This window comes from Fringilla coelebs (assembly GCF_963513975.1).
Source record: "Fringilla coelebs genome assembly, chromosome: 15".
NCBI lineage: Eukaryota > Metazoa > Chordata > Aves > Passeriformes > Fringillidae > Fringilla > Fringilla coelebs.
The window spans coordinates 1631944-1655394 of NC_140041.1; the positions used below are offsets into that span (position 1 = coordinate 1631944).

Sequence of the window (23451 nt, forward strand, 5' to 3'; positions counted from 1 at the left end):
AAGAGGATTCCAGCAGGGGAAGGGGCAGAGCCTCGCTGAAGCCCGGAGAGAGAACGGCCCCTGCTGTCCGCTCACCCGTGCAGGGGCTGCTCCACTGTGGGAGGCAAGCACGCGGGTCAGACACAACTTTCCTTTAATGAACCCACACTGACGATTCCTGAGCACACGCTGGCCCACCTCTGTCCCCTCTGGTGGAAACTGTCTTGAGTGCCAGGAAAAAAAACATCCTTTCCTCCCCCTAATACTTGAGCTGGCAGCCAGAGCAGCTGCAAACGTGAGTTTTGTTCCAGTTCAAGAGACACAGAGTAACAGATGGGGCAAAAGCAAACACAGCTACATTTATGCACCTCCCTGCAAGGCTGGGCTGCTGGAAGCACAGCAGGCAAGTGCTGCTCCAGCCTGCAGCCTGTTTTGTAAGGCTAAGCCCAAGCACAAGGTGCCTGACAGTGAAGTCCCATTGCTACTGCAGTCACAGGACTTAGGGCACCTGGTGAGAGCAGCACTGACACACACAGAAGAGCCCAACCTCAACCTGACACGAGAAACCTCCTTTTTGCCTGTGAATGAAGCACAAGTTCAGAAAGCTACAGCTGCCTGGCTGTTCCCTCTGCAGCTGTCACAGGCAGGAAGTGCTTGTGTTCTCCATCAAAGGCCAGGAGACCAGGAACTCCATGTTGGACACTTTTCTGCTTTTATTTTAAAAAAATCCAGAATGGATCCAGTAACAGTTTTATTATCAAGGAAATTGTTTTACCATAAGCAGAGAACAGACACAGGATGGAGCAGAAGGCTTAGACAAGCAAAGTACTGAACTTCCATGCTGCCTCTTTAGTAAGAAATAACATTACAGCAGAGTTTGAAGTAGCCCCTTTCCTTCAAACAAGGGTACCAGCCTAGCTCAGGACTAAATTGTCTCTAGCAACGTCCCCAGCCTTGCCTCTGCTGCTCCCAGCCCTCCACCTGCTCCCAGCTCCTCAGACTCACAAGGAGGAGCCATGCAGGCTGTATTCTCCTCCCCATGCCCCAACAGCTTCCATCTCCACCCTCCAATTTCATGACATGGTTTCCAAGCTTGGATCTCACATTTACTACACCATTGTGTCAAGTATTAAATGATCAGCCAGTCCCCAGGTGCTCAGGGAACACGCCAGGGCCAAGCTCATAACTTTCTCTGGCATGAATTAACTTTCATCAAGTGACAATTTATCTAGCAGACACATCACTAAATTTATACATTGAAGAATTTTATATATAGAATACTGCAAAAACACAGTAAGTCTGAATTCTGCCCCTTGCTGCTCAGGAAGGTCCCTTCTCTCCCAAGCATCAAGAAAATCGACCTCTTCATCATTCTCTCGTCAAGGCAAGACAGAGACTCCTTATTGCTTCTCCTCCTTCTGATCTCCTGGACTTCCAGAACCCTCTCGCTCCGAGGCCATCTGTGAACAAACAGGTTTATTACTTCTGGTAACAACAAACTGCTTCTCCTGGCCATTTTTCCCTGGCTGACTGCTCACTTCAGCTCCAGTCTGGAGAACCCTCCCTTGAGTGCAACGAGCAATGTCCACTGAGAAGGGAAACCTTCACCTCTGCCTGAGCTCTGAGAGGGAGAAATCAATCTTCCCATTATTCTTTTTCCCAGGGGATGTAACAGACTGACACTGCAGCACTAAAAGTTTGGTTTGACATCAGCTGTCCCCAGTAAGGACAGCTCAGCACCAAGGTCACCTGGGCACTGTGCCCCTGCCATGCTGGGACACCCTGCACAGGCAAGCACACCCTGGCCATGTGCCAGGGGCTGGGAGGGCCTTCCACTGGGAAGGGGGTGGAGAAGAAAATCCCAATGGCCTTTACTGTGCCTTTAGGCACACAGAACAGGAATCATGTTTTACAATCACCCTGAAGAACGTTCAGGAGTTACTTTACTCCTTCAGGCACCCCATGCACTGAGGGGAAAGCCCTCTCCTTACTCTTCTGGATGCTCCTTACTAGGAGCTTCCCCCTTTCCACAGAATGCAGTACAGTTACAGAACACCCAGCCTGGAAGCATGGTCAGGATTTCAAGCCTTCAACTCTCCCTGACATTGCACAGCTGCCCCTTCAGCCAGTGTCACTCAGAGGGAGCTGCACAGAGGCTCAGCACCACCTCACACCCAAGAGTTCGGTGTCTTGACTCCCCCTGTCCCATCTGAGGGCTCTGAACGTGAACTGGCCATGCACCTACCTTCTTGTATGCCATTTCAAAGAGTTTCAGGGAAGCCTGCTGCAGGCTGGTTGCTGCCTGCCTGATGTTCTCTCCAGTTTCACTATCTTTACGAGCCAGAAGTTCTCTCATTTTAGCAATTTCTTCCTTTAATTTGTTGCACTGCAAAAAAGACACAAAGGTGAAATGCTGCACTTGGTTCATCGTAAATCTCCATCCTGCCATTTCACCACCTGCTGGCCCCCTTTCCGTGCCAGAAGCCATGAAGTGAAGCTTTAAAGTGAGTGTGCAGGGCCTAGGACTGCGCCCAGTTCCCAGTGGGCACCTGTCCACTTCACCAACAGTGTCCCAGTTGGCATTAAAGAGGCCCTGTTTGCTGTCTGGGCAGAGGTGCCAAGAACAGAGCTCTGCAGGGCCTGACCACTGGCCAAGGCTGTGCTCTGTGCCTGGCACAGCTCACCTGGCACAGCCATGCCAGGGCAGTGGACAGCAAGCTGGTTTCCATGGATACTGAAGCCCCGCTGGGGAGCTGGTGAGCAGGGCTGCTCCTGCCCTGGTCAGTCCCTGTGCTGCCCACGGAGCAGGAGCTCAGAGCAAATCAGCAGAGCGGGCTCTGCCTGGCCCAGAGCCACCTGCCAGTCCCTGCACAGGCTGGCACTGCCTCCTTCCCTGGCAGGCTGCTGGAGAGGGCTCCTGGGCACGGCTGTGCCAGCAGGGCTCACAGACACGGGCACAGCTCTGCAGCACACCATGGGACGGGGACACGGAGTGATAGCCACCATCAGCACCAGGCAGCACAGGCTGTCCCCACCTCCCCAGGGAAGTCACAGGGAACAGTCCCTGCAGGGAACAGGGATTTAGGTTCCATGTTCCTGTGAGAGGAAACTCTCTCACATAATTCCAAACAAAGAGCCAGCTATTATCATGAAATCACAGAACAGTTTGGGTGGCAAGGGGCCTTAAAGATCATCTCATTCCACCACCCTGCCATGGTCACTCAACCAACTTGTTCCAAGCCCTGTCCAACCTGGCCTTGGGCACTGCCAGGAATCCAGGGGCAGCCACAGCTGCTCTGGGCACCCTGTGCCAGGGCCTCCCACCTTCACAGGAAAGGATTCCTTCCCAATATCCCATCCATTCCTGCCCTCTGGCAGTTTAAAACCACTGCCCCTTGTCCTGTTCCCATCTGTGGCAGAGAAAGAGCCTTTAACTGACCAGAGGCTGCTACCAACAAACTGTAATTGTGGTCCCTCAGACACCTCAGAGCCCCCAGGAGCCCTTAAGTTCTGCTTCCCAGAGTGGTTAAATGGGTAATTGGGTACACTCTTCTAAACTTGACTTTTGAAATTCACAATGCATCGCCACAGAGTGGTGTGAAAAGCACTCTTAGATATTAAATACCCATTTCATTTCTGAGAGAGAAAAACTGGAGCTAAGTGGGGGCTGCTTTTTATTGCCCCCAAGTCCCTGAGTGCTGGGCATGCACTGCCAGGAGAGCAGAGCAGAGCAGCTCTGCCTCTGTCCCTGTGCGAACAAGGGCAGGCACTATCCACAGCCTCCAGCCTTGGAGCAAAGCCCCCTCTGAGGAGCCAGCCACAGCACAGTCCTTATCACTGCATGCAAGGCCACGCCAAGGACACAGCTCTGTCAGAAACCTCGCATCAGCAGCTTCCCAGGCGCTCAGAGCCTCAGTGACACCAACCCAGCACTTTGCAATAGGTTATGTGCCAGCACCCAAACCCTGCTCTCCAAAGAATGTCTGTCCATCCTCCCCTCAGCCACACTCACCCCTCCCAAGGAGAGCCACAACCAGAGCTGTGCCACCTTCACCCAGCACAGAAACACAGCCAGAGCTGGAGCCACTGGCCAGAGCCAGCTGGGAGTTGAGTGGGAATGTGAGCAACAATTTTGTGAGGAATTTCATGTGCTGTAGCACTTCAGGACCAGGAACCACCTACCTCATCTGCTGGCAGCTGATCCTTGAACTCTTCCATCTTGGACTCAGTGTCATGGATGATGCCCTCGGCCATGTTCACGGCCTCCACACGTTCCTGGGGGAGAGAGAGCTCATCAGGGCTGCTGCCCACACCACTGGTGACACAAGTGGTGACATTTCATGCCCCAACCTGCCAAGCTCCACACAAGTTCCCACCCAGGGTCCTTCTTAATGGCACCAGCACAAGAAGAAATGCAAGCAAACCATTTCTAGGTGCACTGTGGCCTCACAGGGCCCCAAGGGGAGTCTGTGACAGCCACCCCTCAGGCTTTCACTCACAGTCACTCCCCTGAACTACAAGTGACTGATGCACCACCACTGCTGGCACATTGGAAAGGACAACACACCTCAGGACAGCACAGCACACTCTGCTCCACGGGAAAGCAGCAGAGCTTTTGGAGAACATCCTGAAGCTTCTTCAGCAACAGGGGCACTAGAGACAACTCAGTGCTGGGTGCTTTTACTCATGGTCCCTTATTACAAAAACTTCCATTTATGCTGATGCTTTTATGGCAGTAAAACCAGGAGCAGAAAAGTGTAACAAGGCAATTTTTGAAAATTACAGTTATGCAAGTAAACACCTTGCTCTGTGAGCTCACTGGATGAGTCCCACTTCAGGATTACAACAGAGAGGAACTTATTCAGCAATTTAAGAGACAAATTAAGTCAGAACAATTGTCAGTGCAGCCTCCTTAGATGCCAGACATCCCCCTCCACTCTACAGCAATGATGAGGTTGTTCAAACAGTGGGACTTTCAGAGCAAAGTCTTTGAAGGTTCCCCACCTAACCTACAAATGCCCATCAGGCACTGCTCTGTGGCTTTAGAGATTCTGAGGCCAGGCAGTGCTGCTTCCTGGGGATTTATTCCATGCCTTCTCCCCTTCAGTCCTCTTCTGATCCCTTCCCTACTGGGGGAAAGATTTACAGCACTGCCTGAACACCTGAGACAGGTTCCTGCAGGCTGAAGGACACAAAGTGGATTGATTCCACGTGTCAGTTTCAGCAATCACTAAACATAATATGCTGGTGCCACAATCCCAGAGTCAGCCTGTGCTGTGTCTGCTTAAAAATCAATGCTCTATATTTAGTTGCATAATTCATTATTACTACCCTCATTAAACCAATTAGTTCCAACCATTAATCTTGTGTGTATTACAGGTTCAGTCATTCCTCCATGGCAAATGCCAGTCTTTACTCAAAAAGGCCAGTGAGGATTTCCGTCACCGCCTTCTGATCTCACCTGCACTGAGGCAGCACTGCTCACATGGACACAGCACTCCAGGTGCCAAGGGCACAGCCAAGGGGGACAGTGGAGAGCAGTGATGACAGAAACCCCTCACCAGAGTTGCAAAGCTGTTTGCCATGAGCAGCAGGCAGGTGGGTTTGCTCACTGCTGCCTCCACATCCCAGGAATTCCTCAGGGAAAGTGCAGTCACACAGGGCAAGGTATCCAACCTCAACACCCAAATGTCTCTGCAAACACCTTCATGCAACCCTGGAGTGTCAACTGAGTGTAAGGAAAGGAGCAGAGGCTTGGCAAGAGCTCACAGAGCAGAGGCCTGGGCCCCCAGGGGTGGGCACAGCTCGAAGCAGAGTGGGGAAAGCAGCGGGTCCTCTGCTCCTGAAGGCCCCGTGACCCCATTACCTTTCTCCGCCTGTCCTCCTCTGCGTATTTCTCTGCATTCTTCACCATGTTCTCAATTTCATCCTTGCTGAGGCCGCCAGAGGACTGGATAACAACTGCAGCAGAGAAGAAGAGGAATAAAGGATCTGCTCTCACCTTTGAGGAGAGGATTATTCCCCAACCTAACAGCAGCAGCCTCGCTCAGAGACTCTGCTCCCAGGGAGGCCCCATCGGCAGGACAAAGACTGCGACACTTTAGAAAGCCACTGATGCTGCTGGCAAGGTGAAAGCCTCATCTCCTGGATCTGCAACCCCTCAGCTCTGCCACACACTCCCTGCCTGCTGGTCTGCAAGTCACTCTGGCCAGTCCTCACTTAATCCTCCTGGAAAGTGAGGGTGCAAAGCCCTCAAACTAAAGGAGCATCCCAGATGAGAACCACAGAACTAAAAAAAAAAAAGAAAAAAAAATATCAAAACTAAAACCCCTCAAACAAGCAAACCCTCCAGCAAAAACCCAACCAAAAAAAAAAAAAAACAACAAAAACCCCACAAAAAAACCCAAACAAACAAAAAAAAAAAAACCCCAAAAAATAATCCAAAGAGAAGGAACAGTTTAATGGTTTCCCTAAAGATTACTTTCCCTGCTGGAAAACAGCCCAGGCTTGGTGGCAGGGTAAGACAACATTTCCCACCCAGCTCCTAACATTGCCCTTAATAAGGAATGGAGCATGATTCTACGGGCAGGCTCTTATACATCCCCTCTTTGGTCTTTTCCCTCTATTACTGTCAAAAATCATAGTCCAGATTCAGGCTTTACTGCAGGAATTAGTCAAATTTCATTCAAAGAGGACCAATATCCAGGATATCTCAATGCCCATAAAAGTGCATGCTACAATCACCATTTAAAGGAACTTTCCCAAGGAGTATTTGTCAGTGGTACAGAACCCTGAACAAAGACACACACACACACAGATGTGCCCTTTGGATACAGATGTGGGATGAGCAATTCAGCTTTGTAATTAGGACCACATCTACCTACAGGTAGGCAGCTAAGTTATTCTGGTTGCCTGTCACCAGGAGCCTTTTACTCAGCAGTAGAAGGCTGCCACATGTACAAGACCTCCAAAGAAATCCAAGTAACAAGCAGGGTGGGTTTGGTGCCAACCTGCTGCCAAAAAGCCAAGCAGTGTGATCAAAAGCAGCACACACCCTCCAGTTGTGCATAGTTAATACTTCTGCTAACTGGAGCATTTCACTGCTCAAGGGTTCTCTCCAAGAAAGAGCTGAAGGGCAGTACTGAGGCTTCCAGTTATAAGGAAGAAGAGAGTTTTGTTTTGTATCAGGGGAATCCTGAACCCACCACAGAGCTTTAGAAACTGTCAACTGTGTCATTAATTACCCCAAGTACGTGGGGCCCAACATTTCACTGTACCACAGAGCAGAATACACTGGCAACTTGAATTCCCTGAGCCTCCTGCCAGCTGGAGACACTTCCAGCTTAAACAGAAGAAAATAGACAAGGTGGTTACAGGTAAAACCTACCGCTTCAAAATATCCCAATCTCCAGACCTTTTTAATGGACTATAACAAACAGGGTCTTGGCACAGGGCTGGTCTGCTCAGCTGTACATGACACACCCTGGAGTCAGATGTCCTCCTGATTTGATTCTGCCTTAAAAGCTGGCACCTTCATGCAGCCAGGCTCACAGACAACCCCTGTGTGTTCCCAAAGAAACAGCACTCCCACACAGCTCAAGGACACAGTGCTGCATTCCCAAACTCCAACTTCTGTCCCCTCGGGTAATACAGGGCACACATGACTGCCCCAAGCATCTTGGTAAGAGAGCACAGCCCACCAACACCAGGGAGCCCTCAGTGAGCCACCCTGCACGCCCAACACCTGGGCACTGGGACACAGCTGACCCATGCAGGAAACAGCTGCACTCTGCTCACATGTTGCTGCAATTATTCCAGATGGCAACACCAAGGCAGGACTGTCACACAGGTCAAAACCACTTGGAATGTGGTGAAACCCTGCCAGTGAGGGCTGCCTAGACACTGGCATAGGCAGGTGCTCCATCTCTGCCTAACATGCAAGGAGAGCATCCACTGGCAGCAGATTACTTGAGAGGGCACAGGCTTACAGCAGCTTCACTGCCCTACAACAAACCCACAGTTCAGCTCTCACCCCTTTGCCCACTCTCCTTTCTGAGGAGAGACAGGCTCAGATGACTTCAGCTGCACCTGTGCTGCATTGGCAACAGACTGAAGAGCAGGGGTGACCCAAGCAAGGAGCCATATGCTCCATCCCCACCCTGGGCTGTGGGACACCATCCAGGCAGCACTGGAGCACACTCCATTCTCCATTCCCCCTGGAGTCAGTGTCACCCTCAGCACCCCCTGCTCAATCGCTGTCATGCCCAGAGCACTCACTCTGCTGCTCCCGCCCGGTGCCCTTGTCCTTGGCTGACACGTGCACGATGCCGTTGGCGTCGATGTCGAAGGTGACCTCGATCTGGGGCACTCCCCGCGGCGCCGGAGGGATCCCGACCTGAGCAAGGACAAGGGTTGGCCATCAGCTCCCACAGGGACAGAGCTCAGGGGAAAAGGGCTGGGCACATCAGCCTGGGGATCTGATTCTGAATGAACCACTAACCAACCCTCAGAGCCAAGTCCTCTAAGTACCTGTTGGCACCATGCTGTGCACTGGTATCTGGTTTCTACCCTGGAAAAGTGCACAGGAACCACAAGAGAGAACTGCCAGGGTTAGTTCCAAGGCTCTGCTTTATTGCTACACAAGCCTGTCTTCCCTAGATGTGGCAGGATGCTCTATTTCATCAGTTCTGGACATAGATTTCACTGGCCACCTCAGGGGAACCATTTTAAGACAGTGAGAGGCAGCACAGCTTCCTTCAAAAGTACAGAAGGGAAAAGCCCTTCCTTTCTGCAGGGTTCTTCCTAGGAAGTTCACACAAACTTGGACAGTTTAACAGTACAAAACTTCACCAGCACTGACCAAAGCCATTTTGCTGAGGGAGCTGGTTGGGCAGCACCCCTCTGCTCCCAGCAATCCCAGAACACATCTATTCCCCAGGGAGCAGGGCGTGGGCTCAGTTCACAAAGTCTCCACACAATTCTTCAGAATGATGTGTTGACAGTATAACATCATGGCACACACACTGCAATCCCACAAACACACACCCTGGAGTACCTCAGCTCACACTGGCTCTACTCCCAGGGTCTCACTAAGCTGAAATGGGCTTCCCTGGGGACTGCAGGTATCCTGGAGCTGCTCCAGGTCCTATCTTTGCTACACCAGAGGAGAGGCCAGCATTCAGATTATCTCCTGGTACTGGTACTGCACAGGCTTTTATATACCCAGAGAGCCCTTCCTGGTGACCAGGCCCTAGAGCTGCAGTAGCCCCAGTGCTACATGGGAGTGCTCAGAAACTCTGAGCTCCATCTTCAATGCCAGTTGGTCCTCAGCCACAGCAAGGCTGTCCCAGGGCCAGGCTGTGCCTCTAGAGGCTGCTTTTGTACTAGAAAGGGGTCAAATGTCTTCTGTTAGATGACTCCCCTTCAACAGTGTCCTCAGGGGGCAGCTGAAATGGAGAAGACTCTGAACTTCTCCCAGAAGGTCAAGTCTAAGGTCAGGAATAGAGAATCCAACATACCAATGTGAACTGGCCAAGCAGTTTGTTGTCACTGGCCATCTCTCTCTCTCCCTGGCACACTTTGATCTCCACTTGTGTTTGCCCATCAGCAGCTGTAGAAAACACCTATGGAAAAGGAACAGGAAGTTACTGTATAGCCAATTAGAACACAAACATCTGCAGTTACAAGGTGACTGAACAAGGAATAAAAGGAAGTGCTTGGAAGGGAAAATCTTCAAATGCTTGTTCCCATTTTCCTCTGACAAAACTCCAGGGCATCAAGGCTAGCAAGAGCCAAGTCAATGTTTTCTTGTCCTGTATGCACCTGGGGACACAAAAACTGGCCATCCACGGCAGGAGCAGGTTCCAGAGCAGCCACCTCACTCCAGAAAATTTCCCCTTAAGCACCAGGCTCCAGCCCACACCCCAGGCAGCTCAGGTGTTATCAGAGAGAGCACACAGCAGCAGGCCCAGACAGAGCCAAGGGAAGGAAGGGATCACACCCAAGGTACCAGGACATCACAATGCAGAAAAAAGATAACCCTTTCCCAGGCACTCAGCCAAGCAAGGGCTCTCTCATGGGCGTGGTGCTCAGTCCCAGAAGGGCTCCACACAATCCTTCTTCAGAATGATGTGTTGACAACTGACATCATGGCACACACACTGTAACAACCCTCACCAGGCCACAAACTTCCTGGCATATCTTATCACTGTTAACTCAAGTGCCCTCCCCTCTGGGGCACAGTGATAACCAGAGATACTCAGTGGCTGACATTAAACCTGATTTTTCCACTGATTTTTCCTTCTCTTGTCAGATGAGGAGGCAAAACCATCTACTGGGATGCTCTGGGTGGCCTTTCCCAAGTTGTCTGACAGCACCAGCAAAGTCCCACCCATCCAGAGTCAACTCTTACCTGGCTCTTCTTGGTGGGGATTGTGGTATTCCTGTTGATGAGCTTTGTGAAGACACCTCCCAGGGTCTCAATGCCCAGCGACAGGGGAGTTACATCCAGCAGCAGCACATCTGTCACATCACCAGCCAACACCCCGCCTTGGATAGCAGCTCCAATGGCCACAGCCTCGTCAGGATTGACTGCTTTGCTCGGAGCACGGCCAAACAATTCCTGCACAGTCTGCTGCACCTGAGTGGAGACACAGCACAGCTCATCCACGGGGGAACCACCACAGCCACAGCAGCCCTGGCTCAGCTCTATGTCTTTATGCTGCTGCTGCCATGGAAGCCTGAGACAGAAACACTGAGCCTCAGCTCTGTGCCTGCTCCCTCAGTGCCCACCCTCCTGCACAGCACTGAATGCCCTCACTCCAGCCCAGGAAGCCCCTTCTCCAGAGGCTCTGTGTGACAGTTGCAAGGCAGCCCCTTCACATAGCAGTGCCTTCACACAGCCCAGCCACATTCCAAGGGGATCCTTCCAGGCCTATCTGGGAGTCAAGGACTGCTCCCTGGGAACTGTGCAAGCCAACACTGAGCAGGACACAACTGCCAAGGACAGTACAGCTGTGGAGGAGCACAGGGAAGGTAAAAAATCCAGCAGCACAGTGCATGTGCTTTGTGTGCAGTAAAGGGAAAAAAAAAGGGAATTGTATAAAGAACAGTATTTTCCAACTCTTTATTTCGTGGGCTGTTTCAGCAGAGATATGTTTTGTCAACACTGAGCTCGGCTGTCAGCTCTGCCCTGCTCAGCCCATTCCCCAGGACTGTGCTCATGATCCCAACAGATTTCCTGCTGAAGCATCCAGACAGGAATGCACTGAGAATCTGCCCCAGAGCACAGCTCAGAATTGCCCTCCTCTGCCCTACAAGGGAAGGCTGTGGGGCTGGACCTCCTCTCCCAGGACAGGCGTTGGGCACACCAGCCCAGGTGAGTGGGATGTGCCTGGAAAATTGCTGGAAGCCAACACCCAACTCTACGCTGCAGCCAGGAGACACCTGCCAAGAGTGCTCATTACAGAGGAGACTCTGTGTGAACATGTAATTAAATGGAAGTCCTTCCCTCTGGAGGTGTATTTTACAGTACAAAATAATACTTGTAACCACCCACGGTCCATCTCCCAGAGTACTGGCCATGGGACAGCTCCAGAGAAGCCACATTCCCTCCTAGCAGGGGGAAGAGAGCACAAGGTACTCAAGAGAAGGCCTGGCTGTGCACAACAGGCTGGCACCAATTTCAGAGGCAGAGCAGTAACTACAGGCATTCAGGAAAGCATTCTGTCAGCCCAAAGCTACACACGGCTAGGGGTTAAGGGGGAAGAACAGGGGAAAAAAAAATTAAGTTCTGTCTTTCAGCCCTGAAGGATACATAATGTTTCAGAAAAAGCTTTTGTATTTGTCATCACTTTATACATAGAGAATCACACCATTTTTCCTTTACCCAGCTGGAACAACAAGGACTTTGGGAACATATAGCAGAGTTACTCCACGCGAGCTTTGGCCAGAACAGGAGCTTCTGTTTATCTTGCTGCTCTGGCACCCCTGCCTGGGTGACCTTCTGCTCATACCAGTATCACCACCAGCCACCAGGCTCATTAATGCAGGGAGGAAAACCCTCCCACCAAACCCCAAATCAACCCCAAGCAGGACCATGTACACACCTACAGTCCTAGAGAGGACCTGCATATCACAAAGCAACAAATAGTCCAAGCCTGAGTGATCCCTCTGAAGTGAGATTTTGGTGCTCTCTGCAGGAAAGGCCAGGTTGTACTCTTGGAGGGAGCAGTGAACATCCCTGTTCAGCTCTGGGATGGAAGAGCAGCAGCAGAGCATGGCTGGAACAGGAGCAGTAAATCACCTGCAGACAGCACTTATCTGCACAACTGTGCATGTCAGCACAGCAGGCTTTAAAGCTACCTGCTGAGCTTATCTCCACAGAACTAAGGGCCAGGCTTTAGATAAGGAGTGTCTGCAAGAGCCAGGTAAATGGGCCTGCCAACAGCAGCCTCCAACAAGCAGCTCTGATTACACACAACCAGCAGGTACCAGAGGGGTTCTGCTTGTGCAGGCTCTTCATAGCTGAAAGTGCTGGAAATCCCCTGGAAGGCACAGATTGCTGGCAAGTGCCTGTCACTGAAATGTACCTTTACCACACTGAGTCCACAACGAGGAAATGCCCTGTACTTCTCAGCAATGCTGCTCTTGTCCAGTGCACCCCAGGATGCCAGGCTGCAGCTGGACTTTCACCTCCCAGCACGTCCCCTTGGCTCTGTACAGTGCAACTCAGCTCCAGCCCCCAGGGCCCAGCTGGGCTAAGCAAACAGAACAAGAGCTCCTGGGCAGTGCTCCCACAGGGCCCTCAGCACTGAGTCTGCCCTGAGCACTCCCAGCTCCTCTGTCCCGATCCCCCAAACAGCAAGCACAGGGCAGCTGTGCCAGCCCTGCCTGAACAGGCCCTGAGCTCATACCTTTGGCATTCTGGTCATGCCACCGACGAGGATGACTTCCCCAATGTCACTCTTGCTGACTTCAGCATCCTGCATGGCTTTCTGGCAGGGGGCCACAGTCCTCTTGATCAGGTCAGCCACAATGCCCTCGAACTGCGCCCGACTCAGCTTCATGTTCAAGTGCTTTGGTCCGGAGGCGTCCATGGTCAGGTAGGGCAGGTTGATGTCGGTCTGCAGCACGGAAACAGGCTCAGGAAAAACCAGGAATGGGCTTTACATCAGCTTACAGATTCTGTTTGGCCTGTATTGAGGTGTCTACATGGCTGCTCACCCTCCAGCCCAGTTTAAGAGGCAGCAAGCACACTTTTATGTTTGACATTTCAGAAATAAGACAATTATTTTGTTCCACACCTCATGGTTACATTTGTTAAACCCCAATTTTAATACTGTGTTACTTCAAGGTCTTTCATTGTTGAGCAAAACAATTTGTCACAGCCAGGAGGTAAGAGGAGAAACACTGGAAGTGACAACCTTAATGCTGTTCCTTCAGCACAACGCAGAAGAAAGCCCATCTGCAGAGTTCCAAAGATTCTGCCAACTGACACACCACACCAGGTAAACTCCTTCAAGGTATTTCCTTCCCTCCTGGCTGTTCTCTAAATGCCAACAAGCTCATGCTCAACAGCCATTCTGCTGCCATTTAACTTGAAGTTAATCAGAGCAAGGAACCACAATCTCCACTTTTAATGGCTGTTTGTCACACGGTGGATTTTTAAAGCGAATCTTATACTGAAATCATCCAATTCAAGTGCTGAGTCATGCTGACATCAAAAGACACTACAATCCAAAGCAATTAAAACATTAGTGCTTCAAGCCCTGGAGATTAAGTTTACACAAGAATTAAAGCCACGTTGCTGACTAGAGGTGTGCACTCACTTTATACACAACACCGTCAAAAGTATTAGGGGAAAACAGGACCAAAAGCAAGTTGTTTTCACTTCACTGCTAAAGAGTTAAAGAATTCAGTCTTTCCTGGTATGAACAGACTGCATTTGCCAGCTCTTGAGCTCATAAAACAGAGCTTGCTATGTCTCTGGCAGAACTATGCAGCCATTGTGACTGCCCTCAGCTCCTCGCTATGAGCTCCCCACTGGCCAGCAAAAAGACCACCATCAGATAAAATTAAAGATGCTTATTCAGAAGCTAGAACTTGGCAGACTCCCCATTTCAATTACTATATAATTGACCTTAATTTCACTTAGCCAGGACTATTACACTCCCAACTTTCTGCTTTTCCAGTTCCTTATTCAGTAATGAATTCATAAAAGACACACTTGACTGCATTAATACACAAAGCTGATGGAAAAAAGGAGGGAGGGTGGCTGCTGCCCATTGTCCAGTCAGCTTGTCTATAGGCAAGTAAGTCAAGATTCTGTATAGGAATTACTAAACAAATTAGCTGTTTCAGTGGAATAAGCAGCACCAAGGTTTTGGAACTGCTTGCAAAGAGCTGTAAGTGGTTCCAGTAACCCAGCAGCACTGGCTAAAATTCCCTGATGCCCATCACAGTTCTGACGTACAGAACAGGTTGGGAAGGTCACATTCCCTGCAAGATCAGAATGTGTCGTGCCAGAAAAAGGGCAAAACCCAGCACCAAACAACTCAGCTTCCAGCACCTCTCTGTGGTGTGAAAGCCCACCCTGCTGACTGACTTCCTGTGCTAGGGATGCCACTGGGTTACACAGAAGAAAAAACAGATCAGAGCGTTTAGTAAACAAAGCCAGTGCAGAACTCCATGTCTCCTAGTGTTGTAGGGGATGCTCCGGATCCAGGCACGTACCTGCACAGATGATGAAAGCTCACACTTGGCTTTCTCAGATGCTTCCCTCACCCTCTGAAGGGCCATGTTGTCTTTAGTCAGGTCAACTCCCGTCTGAGCGACAAAAACAGGGTTAACAGACTCTCAGCACCTGCTCAGGAGTCACATCCCTGCAGTTCACAATGCAGAGCTCTTGACTGAAAAGCTATTTCTAGAGCAGACTGCCATGTGCACTGTGCTGCTCTCTCCCTGCAGGCAGGGATAGTCAGCATTTCCAATCTGCCAGCCCTCTCTGCTCTGCAAGTGATCATACAGTGAATTACAGACTGAACCTTGGAAAGGCTGCTGCAGCACAGAACAGTAAGACAGGACTGAATTAGCAAAGGAGTTGGAATTACATGGCAGTTTCTCCCAGCAACCCGCTTGCATCTGTCCTGTCACATTCAATTGCACCACAGATGTTTACTTTGAAAAGTAAGCAGACTGTGTATAGGACAGTCCTGCCACGCCAGAAAGAAAGAAGGCAGAAGTTCTGCTGTTCTGTGTCTTCCAGGAAAGCAATATTCCACTTCAAGAAAAGAAGTGGAAGCCAGGCTAAAGAGTCTCTAATCCTCTTAAATTCCAGCAGTGCCAGAGGTGACAAGCCCTAAGAATTTAAGAGAATGCTCATTCTTCTAAAGAAGTAAGGTTGAAAAGCAGTGTAATACAGGATTGTACTCTCAAAAGACACCTTACCTCTCTCTTGAACTCTTTCACAATATACTGTAGCAAAGCCTGGTCAAAGTCTTCTCCACCCAAGAAAGTGTCACCATTGGTGGACTTAACCTCAAAGACTCCCTTCTGAATTTCCAACACAGAGATATCAAAAGTGCCACCACCCAGGTCGTAGACTGCGATGCTGCGGGGAGAGAAGCAGGACAACGTTACTTTCTCAACAAGGGTGAGTGGCTCAGAACTCCCTCTCCTCAACAGATGATGTGCAGAACACACACTGGTGCCCACACAAGTTCAAAGCCTCTCTAAAGACAGCAGTGAACAATCTGATCTTGTGAACACACATGTCCATACCCCCTGAGCACTCAGAGTCCGTGTGGGGGTCCCTGGAAATGTGCTGCACAAAGCCTGACCTCACCCATTTTTTCAGAGAGGGCAGCTCCTGCCTCTCCAAAATCAGAAATTGTCACATTCAATGACAAGAGCAGGCACACCAGAACTCTTATGAAATGGGGTTTTTTCCCAAAATGTTTCAAATGCAAGAGGCTTTCCCAGCATTATCACTACCACAAAAATACAGAACATCTAACAAAAGCCTGTGCTTCTGTAACCACCCCTGACAGCAACAGAGGACTGAATGCAGGCAGGGGAGCTGCAAGCCATGGACAGCTGGCACAGCTCAGCACAGCTCCTAGAGCTGCCCATCAGCACCTCTAGTGACAGCCTGTCACCCGGCTGTCCTCAGCCACACCCACCACTGCCACCGGCAGGTAAGGAAATTAAATTGACACTCAGGATGGATAATTAAGTTGTAGCTGCAAGTTATGAACTCTCTTTAACAAGGCTGGTTGGCACAGAACAGAGGTGACATTAGAGCTCTCACTAAAAACTGAGTCCACCTTGGCCGAATTCCAAGCAGTGTTCTAAAACCCAGCAAGCAGAAGAGGCAAATCCCAGCAGGTTTATTTCAGAGGGTTGGTGTTATGCACTTACACTTTGTCTTCAGACTTGTCCAGCCCATAGGCAAGTGCAGCTGCTGTGGGCTCATTAATCACCCTCAGGACATTCAAGCCAGCGATCTGCCCAGCATCTTTGGTAGCCTGAGGAGGAAAGGGGAGAGTGCTGACTGCTGAGAGAAACTGAATGCAATTTATGAGCCCCAACATCTCCCAGCTTGGTGAGTACCTGTCTCTGAGAATCATTGAAGTAAGCAGGGACTGTGATCACAGCGTTCTTTGCTGCATGTCCCAGATAATTTTCTGGAAGAAAAAGGAGACAAAACAGAAGTTATCCTTGTAAGAACACCAAGTTATCACTCACAGAATGGCTGGGAATGGACCTTAAAGCCCATCCCATTCCATTCCACAGCCTGCCAGGGGCAGGGACACTATCCCAGGCTGCTCCAAGCCCTGTCCAACCTGGCCTTGGACACTCCCAGGGATCCAGGGGCAACCACAGCTGCTCTGGGCACCCTGTGCCAGGGCCTGCCCACCCTCACCGGAAAAAACTTCCAAACTCACTCTCTTAATTTAAATCTACTGCTCCCTGTCCCGTCACTACATGCTTTTGTAAATAGTCTCTCTCCATTAGTAACTAGTTTGAAATTATTTCTCCCAACCAACAGAAGACAGGCTTGCTGCTGTTTTCTGGGAAAATGCAGAGGGAGCTGTGCAGAATTCCAGTCCTTTCACAAAACAGATTAGTTTACAGACTTCTGGCAGCATAGCAATGCACCTCTGCAATTCCATCAGTGAGTGGATGCCACTGTAATGAATTATCTGAGAGCTTGTCTTTTTATTGCATGACACTGAAGCTGTACTCCATTTTCCTGCATGTGATGCACTTAAAAGTTACTCATTTTCATCCCATTTATAGAATCTGCTGCTGCTAACACTTAGCACAAGCAATGTACGTACACCAACTTTATAAATGTTTGAGACAGTAAGAAAAATATACATCACACCCTATATTAAGGTCTCAAAAAAGGGAAGTCACCAAATGCACATTGAGACCTGCTAAAAAATACAAGCATGCACGATGCAGTGTGGCTGCACAGACAAGACTCATGGCTGTGCAGCAGCCCTGCACAGAGCTTACAAACTGCACTGCTCTCTGCTGCCTGCAAAGCCACTGCTGAAACCACGCAGCACCCAGGCCAAAAGACAACACCCCTCCAGGAACAGATCCCTGCTGAAGGCAGATCAAAGTCAGATCTATCACCTGCGGATGCTCACACACCACATACTTGTATTTTATTACTGGTGGAGCTCTAGTAAGTGCCCAGAACCTAATACAGAACATACAATAATTTATGAAGCTTCAGTCCTGTCCTCCTCACACTCACTGGATGCAGTGTTTAACAAATGAGGGTGCAGAAGGCACTACTGACTGTTCCCTCTCTGTACTACACTTAGTTTCCCCAAAAACCACTGAAGGAATTGAGAAAGAGAGAAACTTTTCTCCAGGCCAATAGGTATTTTCCCCTAGTGAAGACAAAGTCACCACTGGCTAATTAGCTATTAGGGCCCAACAATGTGGTACCTTGAACACTCTCCCTCTCTCCCTATGTGCCACATATCCAGCAGTTGAGTAGGAACAAAGCCACTCCAAGCCTGGCTGCCCCAGCCTGTGCTCAGCAGCAGCCAGGGAGGCACCAGGACTGCAGCTTCCAAGGAAATGAAGCTCCCCCTCCTGAGAGAGTGTGAATTCAATCAGAGTCAACTCAATCAGCAACCAATTCTGATATGAGTATCTCTTAAGTAAAGCACTGATATTTTGCCAAAGATCCAAGATTCAGGCAGGCACTCATCTTCCTTGAGGCTTCCTAGAAGCCCACCCCATTCCCTTCCTCCATCCACAGCCCAGCTCTATGAGGGTTTGGTACCAAGAAAGCGCTGTTCTGGCTGCAGCACTTCCACGTACAAAGCACAGAGACAGCAAAGAGCAAGCTGTACCAACCTGCAGTCTCCTTCATCTTCATGAGGACAAAGGCACCGATCTGGCTGGGAGAGTAGAGCTTCCCGTGAGCTTCCACCCAGGCGTCCCCGTTGGAGGCACGGACGATCTTAAACGGGACGTTCTTACTGAAAACAACAAAACTCACACTCAGTTTCTGCAGCAGCACGAACGCTGTACCATGATTACCAGCAGATGAACATGTGTAGCTCTAAACAAAGAACACTGAACTCAGCAGCAGAGCCCCAGATCCAGAGTCCCAGAAGTACCAATTACAGATTGCTGGTGCCAACATTTATACAATACAAATAATGTACGTATACCAACTTTATAGGTGTTTGAGAGAGGTCAGAAAAATATGTATTACACCCTCTTTGAAGTCTCAAAGAAAGAGAATTAAGTCATCAAATGCACAGACAGGACTCATGCCTATGCAACAGCCCTGCAGAGAGCTTAACACACTGTATTGTCCTCTGCTGCCTTAGTCAGACACCTCATTTAATCACAGGCCTGAGGTATGATCACACAGCTTTGACTGCAAGCACCCTCAAGAATTAGAGCAGCCTGCACTGCAAGCACCAGCAAGCCTTTTTTTCTTCTTCTCTGGAAGCCTTAACGTGATCAGCAATGAGTACAGCTAAACACAGCCTGGCCCTCACACAGAAGCACTGCAACCTGCAACCTTGAGAGCAGAGGGCACAACAACTTCCCCCAGAGCAGGGTCGTGTCTGGAAGCAGACCAGGTCATGCTACCCCCATGGTGTTAGCTGCCCTGGTGCTGGCAGTGGCACTGTCCCCTCACTCACATGTCCTTCTTCACTTCGGCGTCGTCGAAGCGGCGGCCGATGAGGCGCTTGGTGGCGTAGAAGGTGTTGTGGGGGTTGGTGACCGCCTGGCGCTTGGCCGGCATCCCCACCAGGCGCTCGCCCTCAGCCGTGAACGCCACCACTGACGGCGTGGTCCGGGCACCCTCCGAGTTCTCCAGCACCTGGGCACAAAGGCAGGTGTGACATCCACACGCTCACCTCAGGGACACCCCAAGTGTAACACTCCTGTTTTACTCACTTTCGCTTGCTTGCCTTCCATAACAGCCACGCAGGAGTTGGTGGTACCCAGGTCAATCCCAATAACGGCACCTTTGATTGCTTCTGAGCTGGACAGTGCAGCAGGGGAAAGGAAAATTACCATTAAAGGAAAATAATTCATTGCAAAAAAAGTCCTGTCCCAAAGACAGGACAAAGTGATTTTCCACTCAATGTTGAAGCAAATCCAGGCTGTATCCTGACCTAAGGTGTTCCCTGACTCTTACACCGGAATTTGAGCTTGTGCCTCTGTTCTGAGCCAGATGACTTACACGTAAACCTTTGCTTGTTAAAAAAGGTATATAAAATATTACTCTTCCCCAGAATATCTTTACTTCATATACAAATTTATATCTTCTCAACAACCCTTAAGACTTTGGTATAAAATGTCATAACTAACTTTGTCCCTACAGACAGAAACTGTTCTGAGTTATGTTTGATCACAGAAGCCCAGACTGGTTTGGGTTGGAAGGGACCTTAAAGCTCATCCAGTGCCACCCTCTGCCATGGACAGGGACACTTTCCACTGTCTCAGGCTGCTCCAAGCCCTGCGACAACCTGGCCTTGGACATTTCCAGAGATCCAAGGGCAGCCACAACTGTTCTGGGCAACCCTGGTGTTCAAACTTAATCGAAAACATTCACCTGGAGTGAAAAATAAACACATACAATTTATTTGTGTTACCACTGCCTAACATGGGGAGAAGAATCCACAGTGATATATCACTTGGTACATGCAAGGTGCTCTGGCCCAGAGCCAAAGCAAACCACCTTCCTGATCCTCAGGAGCCACAGGTGAATTTAGTCCTGAAAAATAGGAGTGGTTCTCACACAAGACAAATTTGAACCCCTTCCTCCTCTGTGGGAAAAGTGCATTACCCCTCCTGAGGCTCAGAGAACCCCTGAACCATAGCTTTGCTTACAAAGGCACAATCTGGGATGGAGAAGGCATTCTGCAGCACAGCAGGACTGTTTATTTCCAGGAATGTCAACTTTTCAGTGCCCAAGCTGCCAGGGGCTCTAACTCCAGTTGAATAACAAAGCAGTGAGCTTGGAACATTCAGCTGTACCACAGACCCAGCTTTCCCAACACAAACAGATTTCCCAGCCCATGGCCTGAATCAGCATCAGCCACAAACATCCGAGTAAGTCACACAACCAACTGCTCCCTTCTCCCATTATCCTGCAACAACGAAAATAAGTGATTCAAATGCATGTTTGAAATGGACTTTATCTGCAGGGGAATGGATCCAGACATCACCCACATTATGTCAGTGTAAAACAATTTGTCCCAACAGTGTTTGGGTTACTTTTGGGATGGTTTTAACAAACAGATCTCAGCAATCCACGTTTTGTGGGCACTGCTGGTGGGGGGAGCAGCAGGGAACACCAATTCTCAAAGCTCCCCTGGAGAGAAACAAGATATTAACAAACAACCTTAGAGAAGTTACAGGAGGAGGCTCCAGTTTTATTCTGTTGGTTTGGCTCTGTTACCCAATCCCTGGCTCCAATAACCAGTTCTAGTATCAGAAAGAGAGTAAATATAAACACCAACAGCCAAACACGACAACCCCAAGGAGCACTTACGCATATTTCCTGCTGGATGCCGCTCTGAGAACATTTTGGCTGAGGCCATTCCAAAATGTCTGTAAAACAGAGACATTCAAATAAGAATTTAGCTTAAAACATCAAGAGATCTTCAAGGCTTTCAGAGGCAGTCAAGGTCTGAAGCAACACTGTCCTACTACAGTGTACCTTCTTTAAACACTTAACTGCAAAGGAATGAATAATTTGAGCAAGACTCAGGCTGACATAAACAGCCCCCCCAATTACTGCACTAATTGATCTGCCACAGTCCTAATTTCTATGACCAGAACCGAGGTATTTCCCTCATACAGAATAATCTGTGAGCATGTTACCAGGCAAAATACATCTCACTAAGTCAACACTGAACCTTCAGCATTCCAGGAGCAGCAGCAGATAAACATTAACCCCATTTCTCAGAGCTTTGTGCCTGGTCAGCAACAAAAGCCCCACTGCATCCCTTAAAGAACCTAGAGCTGAGATTTTGCTGCACAACTCCAGCTACGCCCCAGCTTGGCCGCTCCTCTGCACGAGTAAAGCAACATCCTGGAGAGCTCGGGAAGCATTAGCCCTCTTTCTGATTAAAAACAAACTTCTAAAAAGATATTTTAATGCAAACGGAACCCAGCCATTACTACTTTGCTGAAATTTAAAGACGTAAGACCCAAGCACAGTGCATGGGTGGCTCAGGCTGAGAAAGAGCAGAGGCAGCAGGGCCAGCACAGCGCGGGGGGGATTTGCGGTCTCCGCTGGTCCCTAAATCGCCTCCACGTGCCCTCCGCAGCCCGATCCCCGCTGTCACCGTCACACGCACGGTGAGGAACCGAGCGACCTCACTACAAACCTCCTTAACGCAAAACAGACTCAAACACGTAAAACACGCTCCTCTGCACGCCCCAGGACCGCATCGCCCCGCAAGAACATGAGTTTGCACTTAATAAAAGCTGAGCACTGAAGAGCCGCGGCCCGGGCCCGGGCCCTGACTCGTCCGCAGGCAGCGCCCTTGGCCGCTCCCCGAGCCCAGCACTGTCCCCCGGGCTCTGTGTCCCGGAGCGCTCGGGCCCTCACTGTCCCCCCCGGCTCTGTGTCCCGGAGCGCTCGGGCGCTCAAGGCCCGCTCTGTCCCCCGGGCTCTGTGTCCCGGAGCGCTCGGGCCCTCACGGCCCGCTCTGTCCCCCCGGCTCTGTGTCCCGGAGCGCTCGGGCCCTCACGGCCCGCTCTGTCCCCCCGGCTCTGTGTCCCGGAGCGCTCGGGCCCTCACGGCCCGCTCTGTCCCCCCGGCTCTGTGTCCCGGAGCGCTCGGGCCCTCACGGCCCGCTCTGTCCCCCGGGCTCTGTGTCCCGGAGCGCTCGGGCCCTCACGGCCCGCTCTGTCCCCCCGGCCCCTCACGGCGCTGACCTGCGCGGGGCGCGCGGGCGGCGCGGGCGCGGCGCGCGGCAGCAGCAGGGGCAGGCGGCTCGCGCTCAGCATGGCGGCGGCGGAGGACGGGGCGCGCGGGGCCGCGGCTCTTCTGGAAACCTCCACCCACGTGGGCCGCGGGGGGGCCGAGACGCGCCGCAGGACCCCCGCCGGGGGCTGGCTCCAATAATGCCTGATCCCACCGCTCGCTTTCGGCGCGCCGCTCGGACTCTGGCACGAAGGCGCGGCCGCAAGGTAGCTTCCCGGCACGGGTACACAGCTCGGTGTACAGGCTGGCGCGGGCCGGGGCAGGACACGGGCAAAGAAGCGGAGCGATGCACACCGGCGCGGCTGTGACAACCCGGGTCCTGTGGCGGCCGCGCACTCAAGGTCGGACAGGATAAAGCGCACGGCTATTGCAGCGCCCTTGCGTCAGGCGCCGTCCTGCGCATGCGCAACTCGCGCAGGTCGCCGCATGCGCCGGCGGCCCGGGGCCGTACCGCCCCTTCCCGCGCATGCGTAGTTCACCCCCGGGCCCCTGAGCGCGACGGGGCCGGATCCCGCAGCGGCCTGAGGGCAGGAACGGAACCCGGCAGGGCACGGCTCCGGAACCCTGCCAGCCGCGGCCCTGCCGCACCGCGAGCACCAGAAACGGCTGTGTAACCGGCTGCACCTGGGAAAATCCCTGTGAGGGATGAAACTGATACTTCCTCAGCCCCAGAGGGGAAACAGGACTTCATATCAAATCGAGTAGTTCACAATTCCACAGCATTCCCAGCCTGAACCCAAACCCAGCACCGAGCCAGTTCCTGGGAAGAAAAGAGCCATCTCCCAGTCAAATCCAGCAGGAACACTCCAACAGCTCTTTGGGGCAATCCTAGTTTTTTAACACCTATCCCAGAAGGGCTCTCCTATGATCCTGGCCACCAGGCCCAAGGCCTTGGGGCCATCTCGGATGAGGATGAGCCTCCTGGAGAGCACGGAACCTCCGGGGCACCGCCTGTGCCGCTGAGCGCGGGCTGGCCCAGC

General features: G+C 51.1%; 1 protein-coding gene across 1 annotated transcript; it reads right to left on the reverse strand.

Annotated features, from left to right (window-relative positions):
* Positions 1 to 668: 668 nt before the first annotated feature.
* Positions 669 to 22582, reverse strand: HSPA9 (heat shock protein family A (Hsp70) member 9). The gene is made up of 17 exons (XM_084215902.1): positions 22423 to 22582; positions 21029 to 21087; positions 19426 to 19513; positions 19167 to 19348; positions 18364 to 18488; positions 16591 to 16664; positions 16399 to 16505; positions 15427 to 15589; positions 14713 to 14805; positions 12894 to 13103; positions 10391 to 10618; positions 9498 to 9602; positions 8257 to 8374; positions 5846 to 5940; positions 4162 to 4254; positions 2225 to 2365; positions 669 to 1439 (listed from the first exon to the last, which is right to left on the reverse strand). The coding sequence occupies exons 1-17, from the start codon at positions 22492 to 22494 to the stop codon at positions 1380 to 1382; spliced, it is 2013 nt and encodes a 670-aa protein (XP_084072028.1). The 5' UTR covers positions 22495 to 22582; the 3' UTR covers positions 669 to 1379.
* Positions 22583 to 23451: the final 869 nt, after the last annotated feature.